Here is an 18,557-nt window from a genome sequence, read left to right on the forward strand (position 1 = left end):
GTACTCTGCGGGAGCCTCTGTGAGCCGTTATAAATCTGAAAACATGGGCGGGAGGGACCAGCAGGAAACAAAGGTAAAGTTGCTCAAAAAATATCTGGCTGTTCCTTTTCTTCTTTGTATCATGTTGTGGTGCTGCGGGGAGAGCTCCCTGAGAGTAACTTTGTAAAGTATCTTTTTTTAATTTGTGTTTCTCCTCTTCTCTCTGTCTCTCACTATGCCGGGCTACAAGTCTCACACTCAGTGTGTTTTCGATTAAAGAGGGTGGTAGATTTTCTGTCTGCTTTTTTTTCCTTCACAATAAACTTCAGATGCAGGTTCCTCTGCAGCCGAGGTCAGTCTACAGTGATCAATCACGTGCGACACCTATATTTAGCCCCATTTCCTCCATCCCTGTTTGCACCTTTAGACAAGAAAGCCTCAGAAAGAGAACGGCCCGAGAACATTTCAGTTTGTACGCTCTCTTATTCAAATATGCTACACACACACAAAGGCAAACATTACATACACCCACATGTATACACAGGATCCTATGGACAGGGAGCAGTTTTGGGGGTTTGGTTGTTCAAGGGCACTTTGGCAGACCTTGGGAAGTGAGCTGGCACCTCTCCAGCACCCAAACTTGCAATGTTGATGGATGACGCATATTTCTGGACAAATGTCGGCAAAACTCAATTGTAAAGAAAAGGTGAATATAATCTCTATGTCTGAATTTACATCAGTGAGTCAAATTCTTAAGTGCCATAAACTTGTATTCTTTCTATTGGCCCTCAGGGAGCATCTCCACTTTCATTAAAACAAAAACATTTTTTTGATTGTATTTGATTCTATTAGAAAATGATTTTTAACCTCTGTTTAAAGTAACCTCAGTCTTAATGTCTTGATTAATAGGTCACATTCATTTTCTAACTGACAGTCCCATTAAAGATAATAGAGAGAAGAGCAGGTCATGCTTTAGGGTGTGGCTTGTGATTGACAAGTTTCTTCTTGAGCAACCTTAACACTTTTGTTTGGCTTGTGTAAAAAAAACACACACTGAGGAATCAGCTTTCCATTTCATCAACATATTGTTTAAAACCTGTGCCTTTTGCTAGCATTTGAACTTATAATGTAATAACAATGGCAACCTTTTACAGGTCAGCATGACCTTTTGGCTAAAAATGAAAAAAAAGTTAAGGCACCTTTATATTGAGAAGAACATTTGCAACTCAGACATGTTTGCTAAGCCCTCAGTACTTCACCATAAAAAAAAAGTTTGGACATTAAAAAGCCAAACTCAAGACTTCAAAAAGGATTTCACTAACTAATGAGTAATGTTAAGGGACACCATTGATCTTTCTCATCTCAGTCCAACATAAATATAGTCCGTGACTCAGCTGGTTGGTTAAACATGACATTTTGCTTATTAGCATCTAAAACGGGGCTGTGAATCCTCAGTTAAAAAAAAAAACATACTGCTGCTGAAACATGTGCTGTTTTGAGCGGGGAGATAAATATACCTTATTGCAACATGGGTTACAGTATGTCTATGTATGGTCTGACAAGACATTGTAGGTGTTTGGTAATGCTGTGTAAAGAATAATGAACTGTTTAAATGAAGGGGGATTAAATTTGATTTAGCAGGAAGTCAAGGTGGTGGGCGAATGGAGGATGTAGCTGCAGCTCAGAAATCTCATTGCAGAGAGTGAAAATGTGGTTTCTCACCTGAATTGGCTCCTAAAATAAAACTGGTACTGCATCAAGCTGTACTGACTTAATCACATTCCTTTTTTTTTTATAATCTCAGAGTCTACACAATATAAAGAGTCTTTTCTTAGAACGATTCAAAAATAGATGATGGTATGAGGAAACGTGGCAAACTTTTTCTTTTTTTTTTGTACATCTCAGGCTAGTTAGCCGACAGGAACATTTTCCCAAACTTTGCATTTTCCTTTGAAACACTGCAAACTTTAATTTCACAGGAGGATGGTTTTGATTTCCTGGATGCAAAGAGGACCGGGGCTGGGAGTGCAGCCAAGTCATCAGGTGCCACACTTTAGCTCACTTCAGTGGGACCCTTGGTGAATATCAAAGGGCTAATAGAGTGTGTGCTTTATTAGCATAATGCCTAGTTGGAGGGATAACAAAGCGCCGCACACGGAGCAGGCTGGAGGAAAAAAATAAACGAGTGGTGCCGTTCACAGCTTGCATGAAAGGACTTGTGATGTAGCTGCAGGCTTTTTTTTTTTTTGCTTATTTTTCACACATGCACAGCAACCCACACTCTTCCACATCATCACCATCATCATCAGCATCGCCGTCGTCAGAGGTCAGCAGCTTCTCACCTCTCTCTCAGCATAATGATTTTGGGCTGAGATCGACACCTCTTGCTGAGTGTGAAGAGCTTGTTGACGATGCGTCGGGCTTTGCTCAGGAGCTGCTGTGTGCCGAGCTCCAGCTGTCTGTAGCGCTGGTGAACGCTCGGCTCCGTCTTCCAGAAGTACTGAATGGCAGACATGTTGAGGGCGTAGACTGTGGGAAGCCTTCGGACGAAGTTTTGAAACTCATCTGGAAAGACAGGGACAGAAGCAAAAAGGAGGGTTGAACTTTTTTGTTTTTTCTCTCTCTCTATGTCACTTCACTCCAACTATATTTGGCTAATTTACTCAGAGCAAATGAGAGAGTCACTTTGCAGAGGCCACACGGGCTCGAGAGCCTGCAGGGCGAACTGGAAGTGATATTGTTTGACGCGTATGCAAATAGAAAAAGGCAGAGCTAAATACTCGGGGTAATACTTTTTCTTCTTCTTTTAATGAACAGCCAACAGCTTCTTCCTGGGCTTTAGAACCGCTGCTCTGACTGTGAGAGGACAAGAAGCACAGAGGATAATATCTGTCAGCCCTATGGAGCTGCTGCTGTGGGCCGCACACACAATGCCCAGAACACATATTAAATTTCCAAGGCATTCAATAACAATATCATCATCATTGTAATCATGATTGGTCGTATGGAAAATCGATGCGAGCGCTGCACTGATGAGAAAACGGCTGCCCTATTTGTAATTAGTTAGCGTTATCTTGATAATACAGCATCTGATTAGAAAACCAATTAAGTGTCAATGGCTTCCCTGCAGATTATGCAAGGTGTATTCCATGTCCCTGTGAAATTAATAAGTTGATTAAACAGCTTGTAATAAAATATATTAAAAGGTTATTCAGGGGCGCTTACCATGGCCTACTTTTTAAAATGAGAGGAACGCTATCCAGAGGAGGAGGAACAGCTTCCATGTTTGTTCACTTAATTGAACATGTGGAGGAAAGATTTCGTATAGTTTGAAGGATGGATTTATGATTATTTCATATTCTTATCGATGAATCAGTCAAAACAAAACAGCCAAAAAACAAATTTCCTTTTTGTCTCTCCTCTCCAAGTCAATTTAATTCTGCCAAAGATATGAATACTTTAAGAAAAAAATTGCCATGGATATTTTTTTATTTTAAACATTGGGGGCAGTAAAGAACTTCTGTAATGTAACCCTACAGTTTCCTCTTTTTCTACAACACCCCACCTCTCCTACTTAATAGACATCTTCCTCACAGTGCAATAACAATGTGCACTATATTAGAAAAAGCAGTGCAGTTATTTATGTGCAATAACAGCGCTGGAAATGTGTTCTATGTGCGATTACATAAAATACACCAAAAATATCACATGCAATAGGAGGTGTGCAAACTTTTCAGGAAGAGAGAATATATTTTTCTGACTGTATTTTAGGATCATTTGATATGTCGTTAAAGTTTTGCTGCTCTTTTATCTTTGATATTGCTATAATTTATTCTTAGAGCTGTCAAGTCAAATTCCACATCCTGATATCTGAACTGATCTGTGCAAATGGCAGGGAACTTCTATTCCATTCTATCCTTTTCCATCCTATCATATTCTATTCACACTATTCTATTCTATTCTATTCACATTATTCTATTTTATTCTATAAAAATATGGTTGATTCTATTCCATTTGTTCTGTTGTTGGTTCTATTAAGGATGCCCTTCTTCCAGTTCTACAACTTTTATTCTGATTTAATTACTATAGTTGTGATAAGTGCTCTTGTACATATGACATCATGTACAACTGCTTTTAATGTGTTTCTCATTTAATCATGCTTACTTGGAAGTAGGCCGATTCAACACTGTTTGCATCGACAGTACGGCTTTTTGGGTAACCTCCTGTTGTTCTCCATTGTGCAACACATATAAAGAGCCCTAACTTTTTCAGTGCTGTAGAAGACTGCTTTGTTGATTGATGCATGCAAAGTCAATACAGATTGTCTTGAGCAGGTTTTCACACAGACACTCTGCGCTCATACTCAGCTGCAGGTACAAGAGGTTCTGAAACAATCCCAACACCTTCAGTCGGGGTGAGCTTTTGTGTCTATTGATTATTTTATTTCTTCCCGCCTTACAGTCCTCTTTTTTTTTTTTTAGCATTGATGCAAAAATCACTACCGTTATCTATGAAAAACTCTTGGATGTGATCGCTTTATACTCCACAGAAATCTATCACTGATGACTTTTACATGATCGCACAACTGGAATATCTTCACCTGTGCAAAAAAGTGTTCGATAATAGAAACAATGAGAAGAGAGAGCAAAGTGATGAAAGCAAGAGTGGCAAAGAAACAAAGGGAAGAAATGCAATCACAGGAGCTTTGTTAAGAAAAGGCTAGTTTATCTGTTTAATTGTGTTAGATGTGTAGAATGTAATCGTTATGATTGACTTTGTGAATTTTTGTTAAGGAGAAATTAATACTAAAAAAACACCCAAAAGGTACCTAAACCTGTAGGCTACATAGTTTCCTGAGGAAAGAGAAAAACTGCAGATTGCTGCAGAAATCGACATTTATTTTACCACCAAGACAACACTAGCTCATCCCTAGAAACACTGTCACTACCCCCCCATTATTATCGTGTCAGCTGCTGAAACCAGGAAGGTAACAGCACTTTCCTTTTGGATCAGTTTAAAAATAGAAGGCACTGCCAGTCTGGAAGGGAACGAACACAGTGTGGTGTGTGGCTATTCTTCTGACTGGTATTGTGGGGCTGCTGTGTCACTGTCTAAATTAAGATGCTTTTATTATTTTATTTTATTTAACGAGGTAATTGACCCACTGAGATCAAGATCTCTTTCACAGGGCTGACCTGGCAAAGAGAGCAGCAGTACACGTCATCAAAAACATGACATGGTTAAGAAACGGCTCACATACAATAAATTAAGAGCAATCGACAATTCAAATGTGCACATTGGTTCACAGATTAAGTGCAGAACTTGTGATTACATAACAATTTAAAAACACAGGCACTGTCCAATGGTCTCGTGTTTTTTTGTCGTTTAAGATCGAGCCAAAGGCTTCAAGTGAAATGAAATCTGCAAGTCATGTCATTCTGGAGAAAGCACCATGCGGAGGGGGCAGCAAAACTAACTTTTATTTGGTAGCTTATATTCAAACTGCTAAATTACAACAATGTGCTATAGAATCTAGTTTAGAATCTGGGATAACTTTAAGCCGCCCCTGGGTCCACACCTGTGTCCCACTTCCTCCTTACCTGACAATAATCCAATGAGAGTTTACCAAAACTGGGTTTTCTGACATGAACCAAGTTTAAAATTATTTCATTACCATGGCGATGCTTAGTTACCCAAACTTTATAAAATATATTTTTTCACAGCCGAGGGCAGGGGACACACACGCATTAAGTGTCAGCTGCTCTGAGAAAAGCGCCTTAACACAATCATCAGGGAAGCTCTGTTTCTCCTCTGACTAAAACTTGTTGGCTGAATTCATGTCAGTTAATTAAAAAATCCTTTGGCATCATATCTCAAGGCCACCAGGAGTTGGAGCAGTGCTGATACAGCTGCACTTCTCTCACTGCCATATCTGACAGGTGGTTCCAATCTTCCTGTTTTGACTCATAACAGTTTATCTTGGTTCATTTTCTGAACTTAAATACAAACACGATTTTACAAAGAACTAAGAACTTGCAAAAAAATATAGTAAATATTGGATCACATTTTAAATGATAGTTTAACGTTGTTGTAAACCATAACAGATTGGTGGAACATAATTTAAAGTTAACCATTATTTAATTAGGTTTAAAATTAATCCTTATTAATGCAACTGAGTCTAACACACTGATCCAGCTCTAAAATACATAATATCCTAATTTAATCAAATCACACTAAGTGGAGAGTCAGAGTCAACCTTGAAAGCAATTACTTCAGTGTGGACTGTGGATTTAACCATTAGGTATCAAGATGAATCTCTTAACTCTGTACATAAGCGTAGTGCATTCAAAAAATCTGCTGTTTCTCTGAATAACGAGTTACCTTTTGAAAACTAAAGATCTACTCTATTTTTCTGAATTAACGAGATAGGCCTACTGGTTCCTCAAATTCCCAACAGAAGATATCATTTTGACTGTTTAAAGGTCACATAGTATCCTCCTTTTTAACAAGTTTTAATAAGTCTCAGAGCTCCCTAAAACATGTCTGGAAGTTTCTTGTTCAAAATCCACCCTGATCCTGTATTTGATAATGCCTATAAACCCCTCTATTTCAGCCCTGCTTAGAACAGGCTGTTTCTGTGTCTGTAGCTTTAAATGTAAATATCTGTGTGTGACCACGCCCCCTCTCTGGAAGGGGCTCTTGGGTGGATCGGCCTTTCTTTCTCCATGCCCTATTGTTTACAGTGAGAAGGCAGACTCAGAGGGCAGAACAAACACCTAGCTGTGGGAGTGTCACGCACCTGGGGGAGGGGTTACTGCCCTTTGTGATGTCATGAAGGGAAAATCTCCAAATGGCCTGTTTGATCACACATTTTCGGAAAAATGGAGCAGGCAAAAGAAAAGAAGGATGGACTTTTCTCATAATTAAGGTGTTTGTAGACAGACTAGAGACACATAGTAGTGTTAGAAAATCATGGTGATTTTTATGTGACCTTTAAAGGAGAAAACATTTCCAGACTCTTAAGTTTAACACCATTTTATTTTTATTTTGACATGTGGGGAGATTCTTGCGATTTTAGGTAACAAAGATGGCATTGTTTTTAGTTTGTCGACTTCACACAGGCATCTTAGAGCTTTGCAGTTCAGACAGAAACTTCACTCTGATCTGTCAGGAACAGCTGCGATAATGAGACATTCATCACTTATATAACTTAATGCATCTGAAATGCACTCTTGCGGCCTACGTGGTGACTCAAGAGACAGCACGGAAAGAACATTCTGGATCCCCACGAGTGAAACTGAGGCACCACTGATGTGCTCAGAAATGGAACCACCTCGTAACTCTTAACTCAGAGATAATTATCTTGTTCAATCAGAAAAACAGAGCAGATTTTTATTTCCTCATGTGGATGCAAAATGCTTTACGTAACTCTGCGACTGATGTAAGTTATTCTGTACTAGATCACATTGTCGAGTCTCTGGGTTTCAATGGAACGTTTTAATGTTACGCACAGCAACTCCAGTATTCAGGGCACCTTGCTGGTTGTTACGGCTGCGTGCCAATCAAGTCCCCCTAAGTACAGCAACAGGCAGTCAGTCATTACGCACTGAGCCAGCAAGGTGCAGCACAGAGAGCAGCTTAAGGCAGGGAGGGAAATGATTGAAACACCCAGATGCTCTCAGAGCCTGTGGATGCAGCCTTAAGTTCCTGTAATGATGGAGGCACAGGGAAAGAGGCAGAGCCATGGAGGACACGTTCAGTTAAAATATCACACGTACATTAAAGAGGTTCAGCATCACAGAAAACGACAGTGTGCACCCTAACTTGTTTGCCTTTATATTGATACATAATCATCAAGCATGAGAGCATGTAAGGAATTGATACGTCATTTGAACCATTGTACAACCCTGCTATCTCCAAAAATACGTAATTGGCTTGTGTATATGTTAAGCAAGAAATTAATTTGCCGGAGTTGTATAACTTTCTTTAAAATTAAGTGATTTTTCTATATCTCTCTGTGAACTTCAGGATTTTAAATCTGACTTGAAGATGATAGGAAAAGCACTTGATGTTTGTTTTAAGATGAAATATTTCTCAATCTTTCCATTAAGCAGAAGATTTTTTTGTATAGCTGTACTGCTTCCATATATTGCAAACTTAGACTTGATTCTTAGACCTGCTCTTTGTATCCTCACAATTGTACTTGAGTGAAGCTGTGCTGCTTATCAAGAGATTTCTTTAATTAAAGTCATATTTTCCAAAATCAAAGCACACAAATGTGTCACATTAAAGCACATTTATCTCACTGCTTAAGTATCAGGGAAATAAACTTGATTTCAGTCCAAAAGCAATCGTCCCAATTTGTGTTAAGGTTCTTTGCAAAACATATTTCAAGAACATAAGAAAATAAAATTGGCCTAATAAATTCTCCTGTTTTGTTAACATAGAAATTTTGCACATGTTTATATTATCCCAGTTTATTTTCTTTTCCTTGCACTTCATAGCCGACTCTTTGCAGGGATGCTGTTTTTATGCCTTGTTACTCAACAGACATTAAATAATGTTATCTGTCAAAACGGCCACAGCTGGACTGCAATGCATTACATCATAGTTACATCACAGATCACAGCCACTGTAGTTTGTCTCCGGGGTGCGAAAGCTCCTCCTATGGCACTGAAAGACCTTCATTTGACTGAATCACTGCTGACCCAGTCACATCACCGCGTACATACAGCCCCCACTTATTTCCTTCATGTTGAAATTTGCACCGTGCAATTCTGTGCGCAGCCAGGCTCGAATGGCATAAAAGGTAGTTGCTTGAGTACAGAGGATGAGTGTTAGGTGTTTTGACAGCGTACAGCGATTCGCCAAATATGAGAGATTTCACTGGTTTTTTCTGCTGACTCAGCTCCTGCCTTTAATACCTCTGGCTGTGTGAGGCCACTGAGGGACGTGCTGCAAATCAATAAGCAGGCCTGCTTTATGGCAGTATCGGATTTACAGGATTTTTTCATCAATGTGATGAAGTGCCTTAATTTGTCAAACATTTAATTTGGCAGGTTGTCCAACAAACACTTTGCAGATAAAAAAATAAAATAATCTCAAAACCATTTTGCAGGAATTTTACAATATCATAACATATGATATCGTGAAATGAAAAATAAAAATATGCAAACGTGTTTTACATTTATGAGATGCTTTTACATTTTGTTGTGTATGTAAGAATTTATTGCAGATTTCCACAGCTAACACGGGGACCTTGAGAAATCAATCAAATCGGAGCAATTTCATTTTTATAGGTATGAGGCGCTCTTCTCTGTTTTCGTATGATTTTGCCACAATTGCCTGAAAAAAAAAAACGCTCCTCTGCGTACTGATGAATTCCCATTATGTGGATTGGATGCAATCGTCCCTTGTTTTCATGGCCTTTCTGTCTTTGTTTCGCCTCCCTATTGGCTCGTCTAACAATGGGCTCTAATCTGCTGTCAGTGGGAGGGTTGCAGCAATTTAAGGAGAGGAAAAAAAAAGGAAAAAAACAACTGACCTGACTCCTCAAAGTCTTGGTTGGCCATGTTCCAGGAGTCTCGGATTTTCAGCAAACTGGCTTCCATCGCCTTTAGATCCACCTCGGGGCAATTACACTGCGGGTAGTCCACGGCACACTGGCACCAGCAGTCATTGTTTCGGCACACAAACTGGCCCTCCTCGTTACATCCAATGTAGCTGAGAGCTGCCTGCACAAACCTGGCTCTCAAGTACTCTGGCAGTATGGCCTGCAGGCCTGAGGCAAGGACAAAAGCAGGACAAAAACATGGAAATGTCACATGGATGAATGAAGAGGAGGGCTGTAAGTGCTTTAGTTACTGCAGAAAATGTGTTTATGGCTGTTATACACTGGATCTGTAAATCACAAGGGGCCGGAACTCATTTTCTCTGTTTTTTTGCCACGCCTGACATATGCTTGGCCAAACATGCAGTATGCTGAGATTCACTTAAAGTTATATTTTTTTTCACTGCACACTTCTGCTACTTTGGTTCTGAATCATTACTGTCTGGGATTCACTTCAGAACTCTGCAAGCATGCGTGGTAAGAAAAAAAAAAAGAAAAAGCCAAAGAGTGATTGAAGCTAAATGTGTTCTGACATTCTCATGCTGCAGTTATAAGCTTGCCAGAGAACAGACACTGTGACAATTCCATCAGAAATTGGGGGAGTTCAATTATGGATGGCCAACCTTGCAAATGAATCTTGTTTTCAGGGCTCTGAACCAAAACAGAGCTGACAGAATCGAGGTTGTCATAGTTACTGCATCCGAGAGGGCCCGTCCTTGTTTCGGTCACCTAAAGGGAGGAAAACAGAGAACATAACAATAATCCATACTGAGAAAGTAACACACTGATTGAATATACAAAGAGAGCGAGGAGAGATAGATGAAAAAGAGATGAAGAAAAAAAAAAAAGAGAGAGAGCGCATATGACTTAATGTCATGCAGGATAAGATTAACACCCTTTCCCTTCACCATCTTCTCTTTTGAGAAACAGAAAATATATTACGCACAATTTAGACTTCTCCATTATGCAAATCAAATTAAGGAGAATGACTTTGCGAGCTACTGGGCTGAAAATTGAGCTATGATAAAGATCCCGGGAGTAAAAGCTTAATGAGTAAGATGTGGCGTCATCTATCATATTCATGTCTGCATTTTGTTTACCCATTACAATGCCCACTGACATCAGTAACATGCTCAAATCCATTGTCCTGTTGGTGTAAGCATGTTCTATTCAATTACATTCACATCTGAGGGTTAGTGTTATTGCTTGGTGATTTATTTATTTATTTTTTTTACATGGGGGGGTACACAATGTCGTTGAAGGCAGAAATGTAATGAGAGGATTGGCAGCAAAATATCTGCCAGTGTGTAAGGACTACTCTGCTGATTTGGCATTGCATGAATTAGGTAGTATTCACTCGGGATTAGCATTACCCGGGGACCTCTGATAATTTGGGAATTACCTCCTGATACAGTGTTTGATGCGGCCCATTAGCACTGGATAAGCAAAGTCTATAATTCACTCAAATCTACTGACATATCTGATTGGAAACTCAGGGACCCTGCATGGCAGTGACAATAAAGCGCTGTGCTCTTCTTCTTTGTAAATTCCATACTAATAATAATAATCCTTTTATGCAGGCGACATTGTCCCGAAACGTAACCCTAAAGACTATGAACCAGTGTTTCCCAGAGATGATACCTGGGCCTGCCGCACATACATTTGCAGAATTTTTTTTTTTACCCTATAAGACATCCATCTCTGATCAATAAACTAGAAAAAAGTGCCCCTCGCTTTCCCCCCTGCATCATGATCAGTGATCAGAGAGAGAGAGAACGAGAGACGTCAGCTAATAGGTACCTCCTGTTAATGTATTAAGAGAGTTGTGATGTCTTGTGTTAAATATGAACTTTCCTAAGCTGATTGTTTCATATTTTTTTTGCAGCCGGTTGTCGCCCCGTTGATATCCATGACAAATCTTGGTGTCTACATTACCCATAATTCAACTCTCACTTCTGAGAGTTCAGTCTCAGCCTCGGTTGTTGTGCCAGAAACATCAATGGTAAGTTGAGCTAGATTCATACATTAATGATGAGCTTTCTGTTGAGGTCTCGTAAACTCCTGGGTTCCTCCCCTCCACACAAAGTCTTCAGCCCCAACAGCAGCTGCAGATTTCTTTAGCCTAAAAGGGCTTTTTGCATATCTGTAGGACCTCAAAGATCCAATACTGTGACATCTCCTGTTTAATTATGAACCAAACGAGCAGTATTTACTGATGCTTCCTCAAGTGATCTGACTTGAGGCACTTCAAGCTGATTTCATGCTGCCCCCCCCCCCCCCCCCCCCTTCTCTGGAGCCACCGAACACACAGAGATCTTTACAACCTGGTATAGAGTCAACGTGGTAATGCGTCATTTCTCCTCACTTTGGTGCTCCCGTGGCAACGCTGAAAACCCAACTACCATGGGAGTATTATTGTCAGTTGTTCGGCTCACTTCACTCATGACCAATCACGTAATCTTTTTTTTCCCATTCTCTTTATATAAGACAGCAGTGTGCCCAATGGCGGTCTGACAAATTGATGACACAGAGGACAGAGAAGAGCAGGTCTCAACACAAACACTTTCCCCCAGAGGAAACTGATGTGGCTGCGTGGGAGGTGTAAATTCTCTCTCAGAGAATATATGACACCCCAAGTAAGCCACCGAGGGCTGAAGGATATTAAATTACTGCTGCTTGAGAGGAGAAAACACATTTAGTTAGCATGAGCTTGTCTTGTCCCAGGAGAACTCTTGTACAAATCTAGGAAACGGTTCAGTGACATGAAGCGAAGCGCCAAACACGTTGGCAGAAGTTATTGGTCTGGCGCTGAGAGAGGGTCATTTACCAGCCAGCCAATCTATAGAAGCCACGGCCATCTTATTTATTCACAGTCAGTGCATCAGTTTTGCATACTTGGCGATCTATCACACAACAGCTATTTGAAAGCAATCATGAAAACTTCCTCTAGTTTTAGGTTTTTATCCAAGTCACAAAAGACGGCTCCAATCCTCAAAAAATAGCAGAGCAAAACAAGATGAGTCTTCTGTCATGAGTGGGCGGACTGAAATCACCAGATGGAGGCAGACAGGGCACTTGGTTTTACACAGCAACTCTGAGTCAGGTTAATTAACTCCAAACAGGTTAACCATGTAAGAGAAGAAGAGACTCACATCAATTGACGCCAAATAGACAACTCTCTTCAGCCCTATCCAGGCTCATTTTTTTGGGAGCGACCGTGTATTTGAGGAAAGATGTGCACATACAGTGGACAGCCAAGCGGTGTGTTGTGTATGCAGGGATTGACCAGATTGTCCAAAAGCCTCTGTTTGTCTGAACAAACAGTCTGTGCAGTAAACATCAGGGTGTCCTTGTGTCTGTGTTGGTGAGTTTGCTTGGTAAATTCATGAAAACATGATTTTTCATTCTCTGAGAGAGGCCTGTGCTGAGAAGCAAGTTCAAGTACATCTTTCAAAATTTGGCATCACTAAGCTGAACAAGTGTGATCGCTGTAAGCTGTCACAAAGGCACTTATTATGAACAGTATAAGGGTTGCCTTATCTAGCCATGAGCGCGTTCACATGCTGTCATTATATGACCAATTACCAATATGGACAAATCTACTGGTAGTTTACATGTGTAGATTCTCAGTCAGTCAATCGAAGCTTGATCCAAAGGCAACTGGACTTGGTTGAAGATCCAGTCTCTGTCCACCAGTTAGTTTTGAACTGGAGAAACCTTTCAGAGGAGAGGTGAAAAGTCTTCAAGATCTTCCACCAAGTCAGAAAACTCGAGGAAAACCAGACTCATGTTGAACAGCCATCTGCCAAAACTGTGTTGGAATTAAAGTGGGATAGACGGGGTGTAGATAGCCATAGCGGTTATGATGCGTGCACCATGTGCAGAGGCAATAGTCCTCAGGGCAGCGGCCGTGGGTTTGAATCCGACCTCGGCCCTTTGCTGCATGTCCTCCCCCACTCTTTACTCCTGACATTTCCTGGCTCTATTCAACTGTCCTATCTAATGAAGACCAAAAGGCCCATAACATATCTTAAAAAAGTGGTATAAAGGGAGATGCAGGAAGACGGAGAATGATAGGGACAAAAAGAGCAACAACAATGAATATGACTTAAAGGTACTATGTCACTACTAATATTAAGTGTAATACAAACTCTTTGCCGCAAATACTGTTAAATGAGGCAGCGAGAAAGACAGGGGTATGATGAGAAACTGCAAGCAACAGCTTAATAATATAGTCACTCGCTCTACGAACTTGTTCAGTAATTGATCATTCCTTCAGGTGTCAGGGCGAATGCAGCTGAAGAGAGTGAAGCAGTAAACGACTCTGTTTCTCTCACTTGATTTATTAATGAGTTACATTTAACTACTGCGGAAAAAGACAGTGAAAATAATAGCCGTTACAATCTTAATTTGAATTTAATAGAGAAAGTGCATTCATGTATTTTTAATAGATAGCAGAAACTAATAGACACTTTCACCATAAATTACGGCATAAAAAAACACAAAAATACAGATAATGGTTTGACACACCAGATTTGTTGGAGTGAAGAGCCTTTCAGGATGCCGCTGTCAAGCCCATTCATTGTCTATGTAGAAGATCAGATCACAACGAATGCAGTGTTGCATTTTCCCGCGCTCTAGTTTTACAGATCTATTGGGACATCGGAGAGAGAAATCTCTAGTTTTGAAAAGAAATGTCCAACAGTTTTGTGTACCAGGTGTATTTAAAACAGCAGCGGAAATGTGTGTCGTGCTTGTGAACCGGACGCTAAAGAGCTGCAGCTACTGGACGAAGAAGTAAGTAGCTTTTTTTCCCCGACTACTGTTTCGGAGACCTAGCAACGCGTGCCATTGCTTTTTGACCGCTCCCAATCTGCTCTGCGCCCTCATGTAACCTGGTACAGTTTGACATTGTTTTTTTTCTCCTAAACAGTCAACCAATAGTGGATTTTTCCAACAAATAAAAGTTATTCAAATGTTTTTGTTTGCTGCTAATAATACATCTTTAAAGGAAAAAAAATTGGTATCGGCCAAAATCGGTATCGGCAGGTCAGACCTGGAAAAAACATCGAAATTGCAATTGATGGATCTCTGACAAATATGTAGAAGTTAAACATCCCCTAAAAGAACAACAGCTGCAGCTGCCAAATAAAGGGAGGGCGCGATTAGAGTTACATCTGTTTATTCCATTAGAGCAGAGTGTTGCTCAGATGTGATATAATGAGGTGTTTGACAGTTTGAGTCTGCAACCAGCTGCAACCCTGGAAGTGCAAAATGTACTTGGGAACAAATAAAAAATAAGCATAATTCAAGGCGCTAAGTTGGCTTATTATTCACATCTTACAAGTACGACAAGTACTAGTAGTAATGGCCCCTCATATATAGGATGATATGGCCAGGAAGCAAAATCAATCTCTCATAATGAATTCACCCTGGAAATGATTGTCGTTGTTCTCTGAACACACTCAATGTACTCAAACTTCATGAGCTGTTCCCAGAGCACAGAGATCAAGATGTTGGACTTGTCAGGAGTTGGTGCTTTATAGGGCTTAAAGAACACTACCTGCAGAGAAGCAGCCTAAGTGTGCAGCATAAGTGACCATTCAAATGTTCGCTAATGAGAAGAACTCCACTAAGGGTTAAACCTGAAGCTTCCCCACTTACCCCAAATCCTTCTTTCTCTCTCTCTCTCTCTGTGACAGGAGCCAAAACACTATGACCTCTAAAAGCTGTGTAGGAAATCGGAAAATGGGCTTGAACTTGTTTAGTCCATCATAGTCTTCTGACTAAGCACTTTTACACTGCATGTCACAATCACCTATTCACACTACTATCACACACTCACTACTGTGTGTTGACATGGAAACAAATCATCAGAGTAAAAGCATTATCAGAAGCAAAAAAGCTTCATGTTAACATATCATTTGGAGGATTTGCCCGATCCAGCCCATTGTGAAATAAATTTCATTCTGAACAAGAGGGGTGATTTATGCTCATCGTTGTTCTGGTCATTATCCATATATTCCTGACGCCGTTGACATGTCATGCTTTATTGATATCAGAGCGTATCATTGGCTGCTGCAGCTGTTCATTTTGTTGATGTGTTGATACAGAACAGAGAACATTTTCTCACAGATTTGAGTACGATTTCCATGTATGTTAACAGGAAGGAAGAGCTTCTTTTCTGACTGATTAGACCGACAGGACAGATATGCGCCATGTCAATATGGTTTCAATTCTTGGTGCATGAGTAGACACATCTTCATCAGATCACTTTATTTAGCGTCCATGTTAACAGTGTAGTTAGATTCCCCAAACACAATTATTGCACATGTAAACAAAGCCTGAGGCAGAGGCGGCTCAGTCAAGTTTTTTATCAGTATTAACTAATCCCATTCACGCACGGCTGGCTGAGCCACTGGGGAGCAATATGGGGTCCTACTCTTGCGTTTGAGGGATGACCCAACTCTACCACTGAGCCACAGCAACTCAACTGAGTTGCAGCCACCGCACAAAAGAAGAAAAAAAAAAGAAGAAGCAAAGCTGTCGTGTTGGATTCATGCAATGAAGGTCCAATGCTAATGTAACATTTTGGTGAACAAAAACTAAATGACAGCAAACCCAACAGAGCGTAGAAGCCTGTCTGGTAAGGCATCTGTTGCTTTCTTGTTTTTACTTACGAACAAGTGGAATGATCCTGTCGTCCTCATGTTTTTAATAAAGGCACCTCCTGTGTAGCAGAAGGAAATGTTGGTGTGGGAGAAATGAAGCTTTGGAAGCTGTTCAGGCAGATAACTGATCCACAGCTCCACTCGAGCTGAATGTGTTTGTTTTTGTATTACCAGTTGGGTGATATAATTTATATATGAAGACTCACTGCACACCACACATTCTCTGTCGGCTTCGCTCCAAAGCTATTTCTATATTTACATTTATTCTAAATTAAAAAAGTGTGATTCAATATGTGGGTGGAGTGAATACAATAACACAAGTTAAACAGGACGAAACGCCAACTATGTCTATAGAGACTGCTCCAATTTTCTCCAGCCATTAGTCCATACTTAGCTGTCACATCTAATCAGAGACTGACGCATCAAGGTACACTGAATACACAGAGGTTTTAACACCCATAAATGCCTGCAAACAGATGATATGAGACTGATGACACTGATAGGATTTCTCTTGAACGCTGAATTAGGGGCCAAGGTAGCCAAAGTCAGCCAGTGTTGTCTTTTAAAACAAAACCCCTATTAGTAAGTCACTTCCACATTAGGCTCACGTGAAGTGCTTGGTAGTTTTAAAACAGAACAGAAGTGGTCTGGGTATGAATCTAAAAAATCTGTGTCAGGGCTCAGTGTCATGCAAATTCATCTGATTGCCCTCCCTGCAAAATATTCCTTCACAGTTGGAGGGTAAAGCATTTTAACATCTTAATTCTTACTGGACTCATGATTCTTGCACGGTGAAAAAGATTGTGCTCTAGGTGCACAATCTGAGGTACAAAGCGCATTGGCGTACTGTGCAAGTATCAGCGCTATTTTCCACTTCAGAGCTGTCATTTCACACCCAGTGCAAACACAATGGGAAAGGAGATGCGTTCACAGCCATTTTAGTGCCCATCCATGGTTGGTGTTAAAACGAAGGGTGGTTAAGGTGCACAGGTGACACATTGCTATCTTAAGGACGCACCCAATGACTTTGACATAAACCAACAAAATCCCAATCTAAAGTCTATTTGGCAGCATGTTCCCGCTATTTTGAGGGCGCAGTAGGAAGATGGGCAATGGCGAGTTCCCAAAGCACTTGAATTGTTTAGTTAAACTCTAAGGATCAGAGTTCTTCCCTCTCTTCCAGAGTTTAGGAATTTGATTTGCGAGCCACTTTGTTTCGTTTCTGTTTTAATTGAAGCTGATTTTTTTAATTGATCACTGATTCTGAGTGTTTGTTGTGTTTGCTTGTTTTACAGTGCTTGTAATCTCAACAGCATTGGAAATGAGGGAAACCTCAGTGTCCTTTCGAGAATAAATAAAGGCTTAAATTGAATTGAATTGAATTGAATTGAAGTTTGGGCAATGTAACTGATTGGTTAAGTAAAGGACAGCAAACAATGCTGCTGGTTAGATGTGTTGGTAAGATGAAGTATAGTGCACACGTTTATGTAAGGATAAGTAGTGAATGAGAAATGGAAAGACTGAGGTTAGCTTTTTTTGTTAAAGATTGTGACCTTGGTTAAAAACAGAGCTAAGAAAAGAAAAAAATCAACAAAACAAAACAACAACACAGATGACATTTGTGAATATGCAAACAAGAATCTCAAACTTACAAAGTGTCAAAATTGGCAGAAGCAGTAAGGTATGGTTCATGCAATTATCCTGAGTCTGGAAAGTTAGATAAATTAAGCGCGAGATAGACTGTATCAAGGTAGAGTTCAAAGACAATCATTTTTACATGCTGAGAAGTGACTATGAATAGAAACATAGCTTTCCAAATTAATTTTGTTTAGTGAGACTCTGGGAGTTGAGAACAAACTTGGAAGCAAGAAACAAAAAAAGTTAAGTCAAAACAGAATTCCTTCTGAGACGAGGCATAAAAAAGAACTGCTTTTGAAAGTGTTGAAAGATGCAACTTTACCCAAAGTTCAAAGCCAGAACGCCGGATTTGTGCTGACAAAACACAGACTTTCTCACACACACTCACAAAACAACCCTGTAGAGTCCTTTGAGCTCATGGTTAGATTGTTCACAATCTCAGCTCAATCATCCTTGACATAAGCCTGATTTAGAGCACACATGTATCCAGGCTCCATGGGCGGCAAAGATAAACTGCCAACCTGAAGGGAAATCTATCTCCTTCGCTGTCACTTGCAAATTATTGCCAAGCTCCATGAAGGTGTCTTCTTTTAATATTTTCCCAAAGGTTCAATGAAAATAACAACATATCCTTGCTAGATTAATGACAGCATCCGTGA

General features: G+C 40.2%; 1 protein-coding gene across 1 annotated transcript in view; it reads right to left on the reverse strand.

Annotated features, from left to right (window-relative positions):
* The window catches only part of brinp3a.1 (bone morphogenetic protein/retinoic acid inducible neural-specific 3a, tandem duplicate 1), a 65,964-nt gene that overhangs the window by 8,499 nt on the left and 38,908 nt on the right, over nt 1-18,557 (reverse strand). The window contains exons 5-7 of the mRNA XM_020637290.2: nt 10,213-10,318; nt 9,524-9,760; nt 2,322-2,544 (exon numbers count right to left, since the gene is read on the reverse strand). Of these exons, the coding sequence (XP_020492946.1) occupies nt 2,322-2,544; nt 9,524-9,760; nt 10,213-10,318 (566 nt within the window). The remainder of the gene's footprint in view (nt 1-2,321; nt 2,545-9,523; nt 9,761-10,212; nt 10,319-18,557) is intronic.

This window comes from Labrus bergylta, chromosome 6 (genome assembly GCF_963930695.1).
Source record: "Labrus bergylta chromosome 6, fLabBer1.1, whole genome shotgun sequence".
NCBI lineage: Eukaryota > Metazoa > Chordata > Actinopteri > Labriformes > Labridae > Labrus > Labrus bergylta.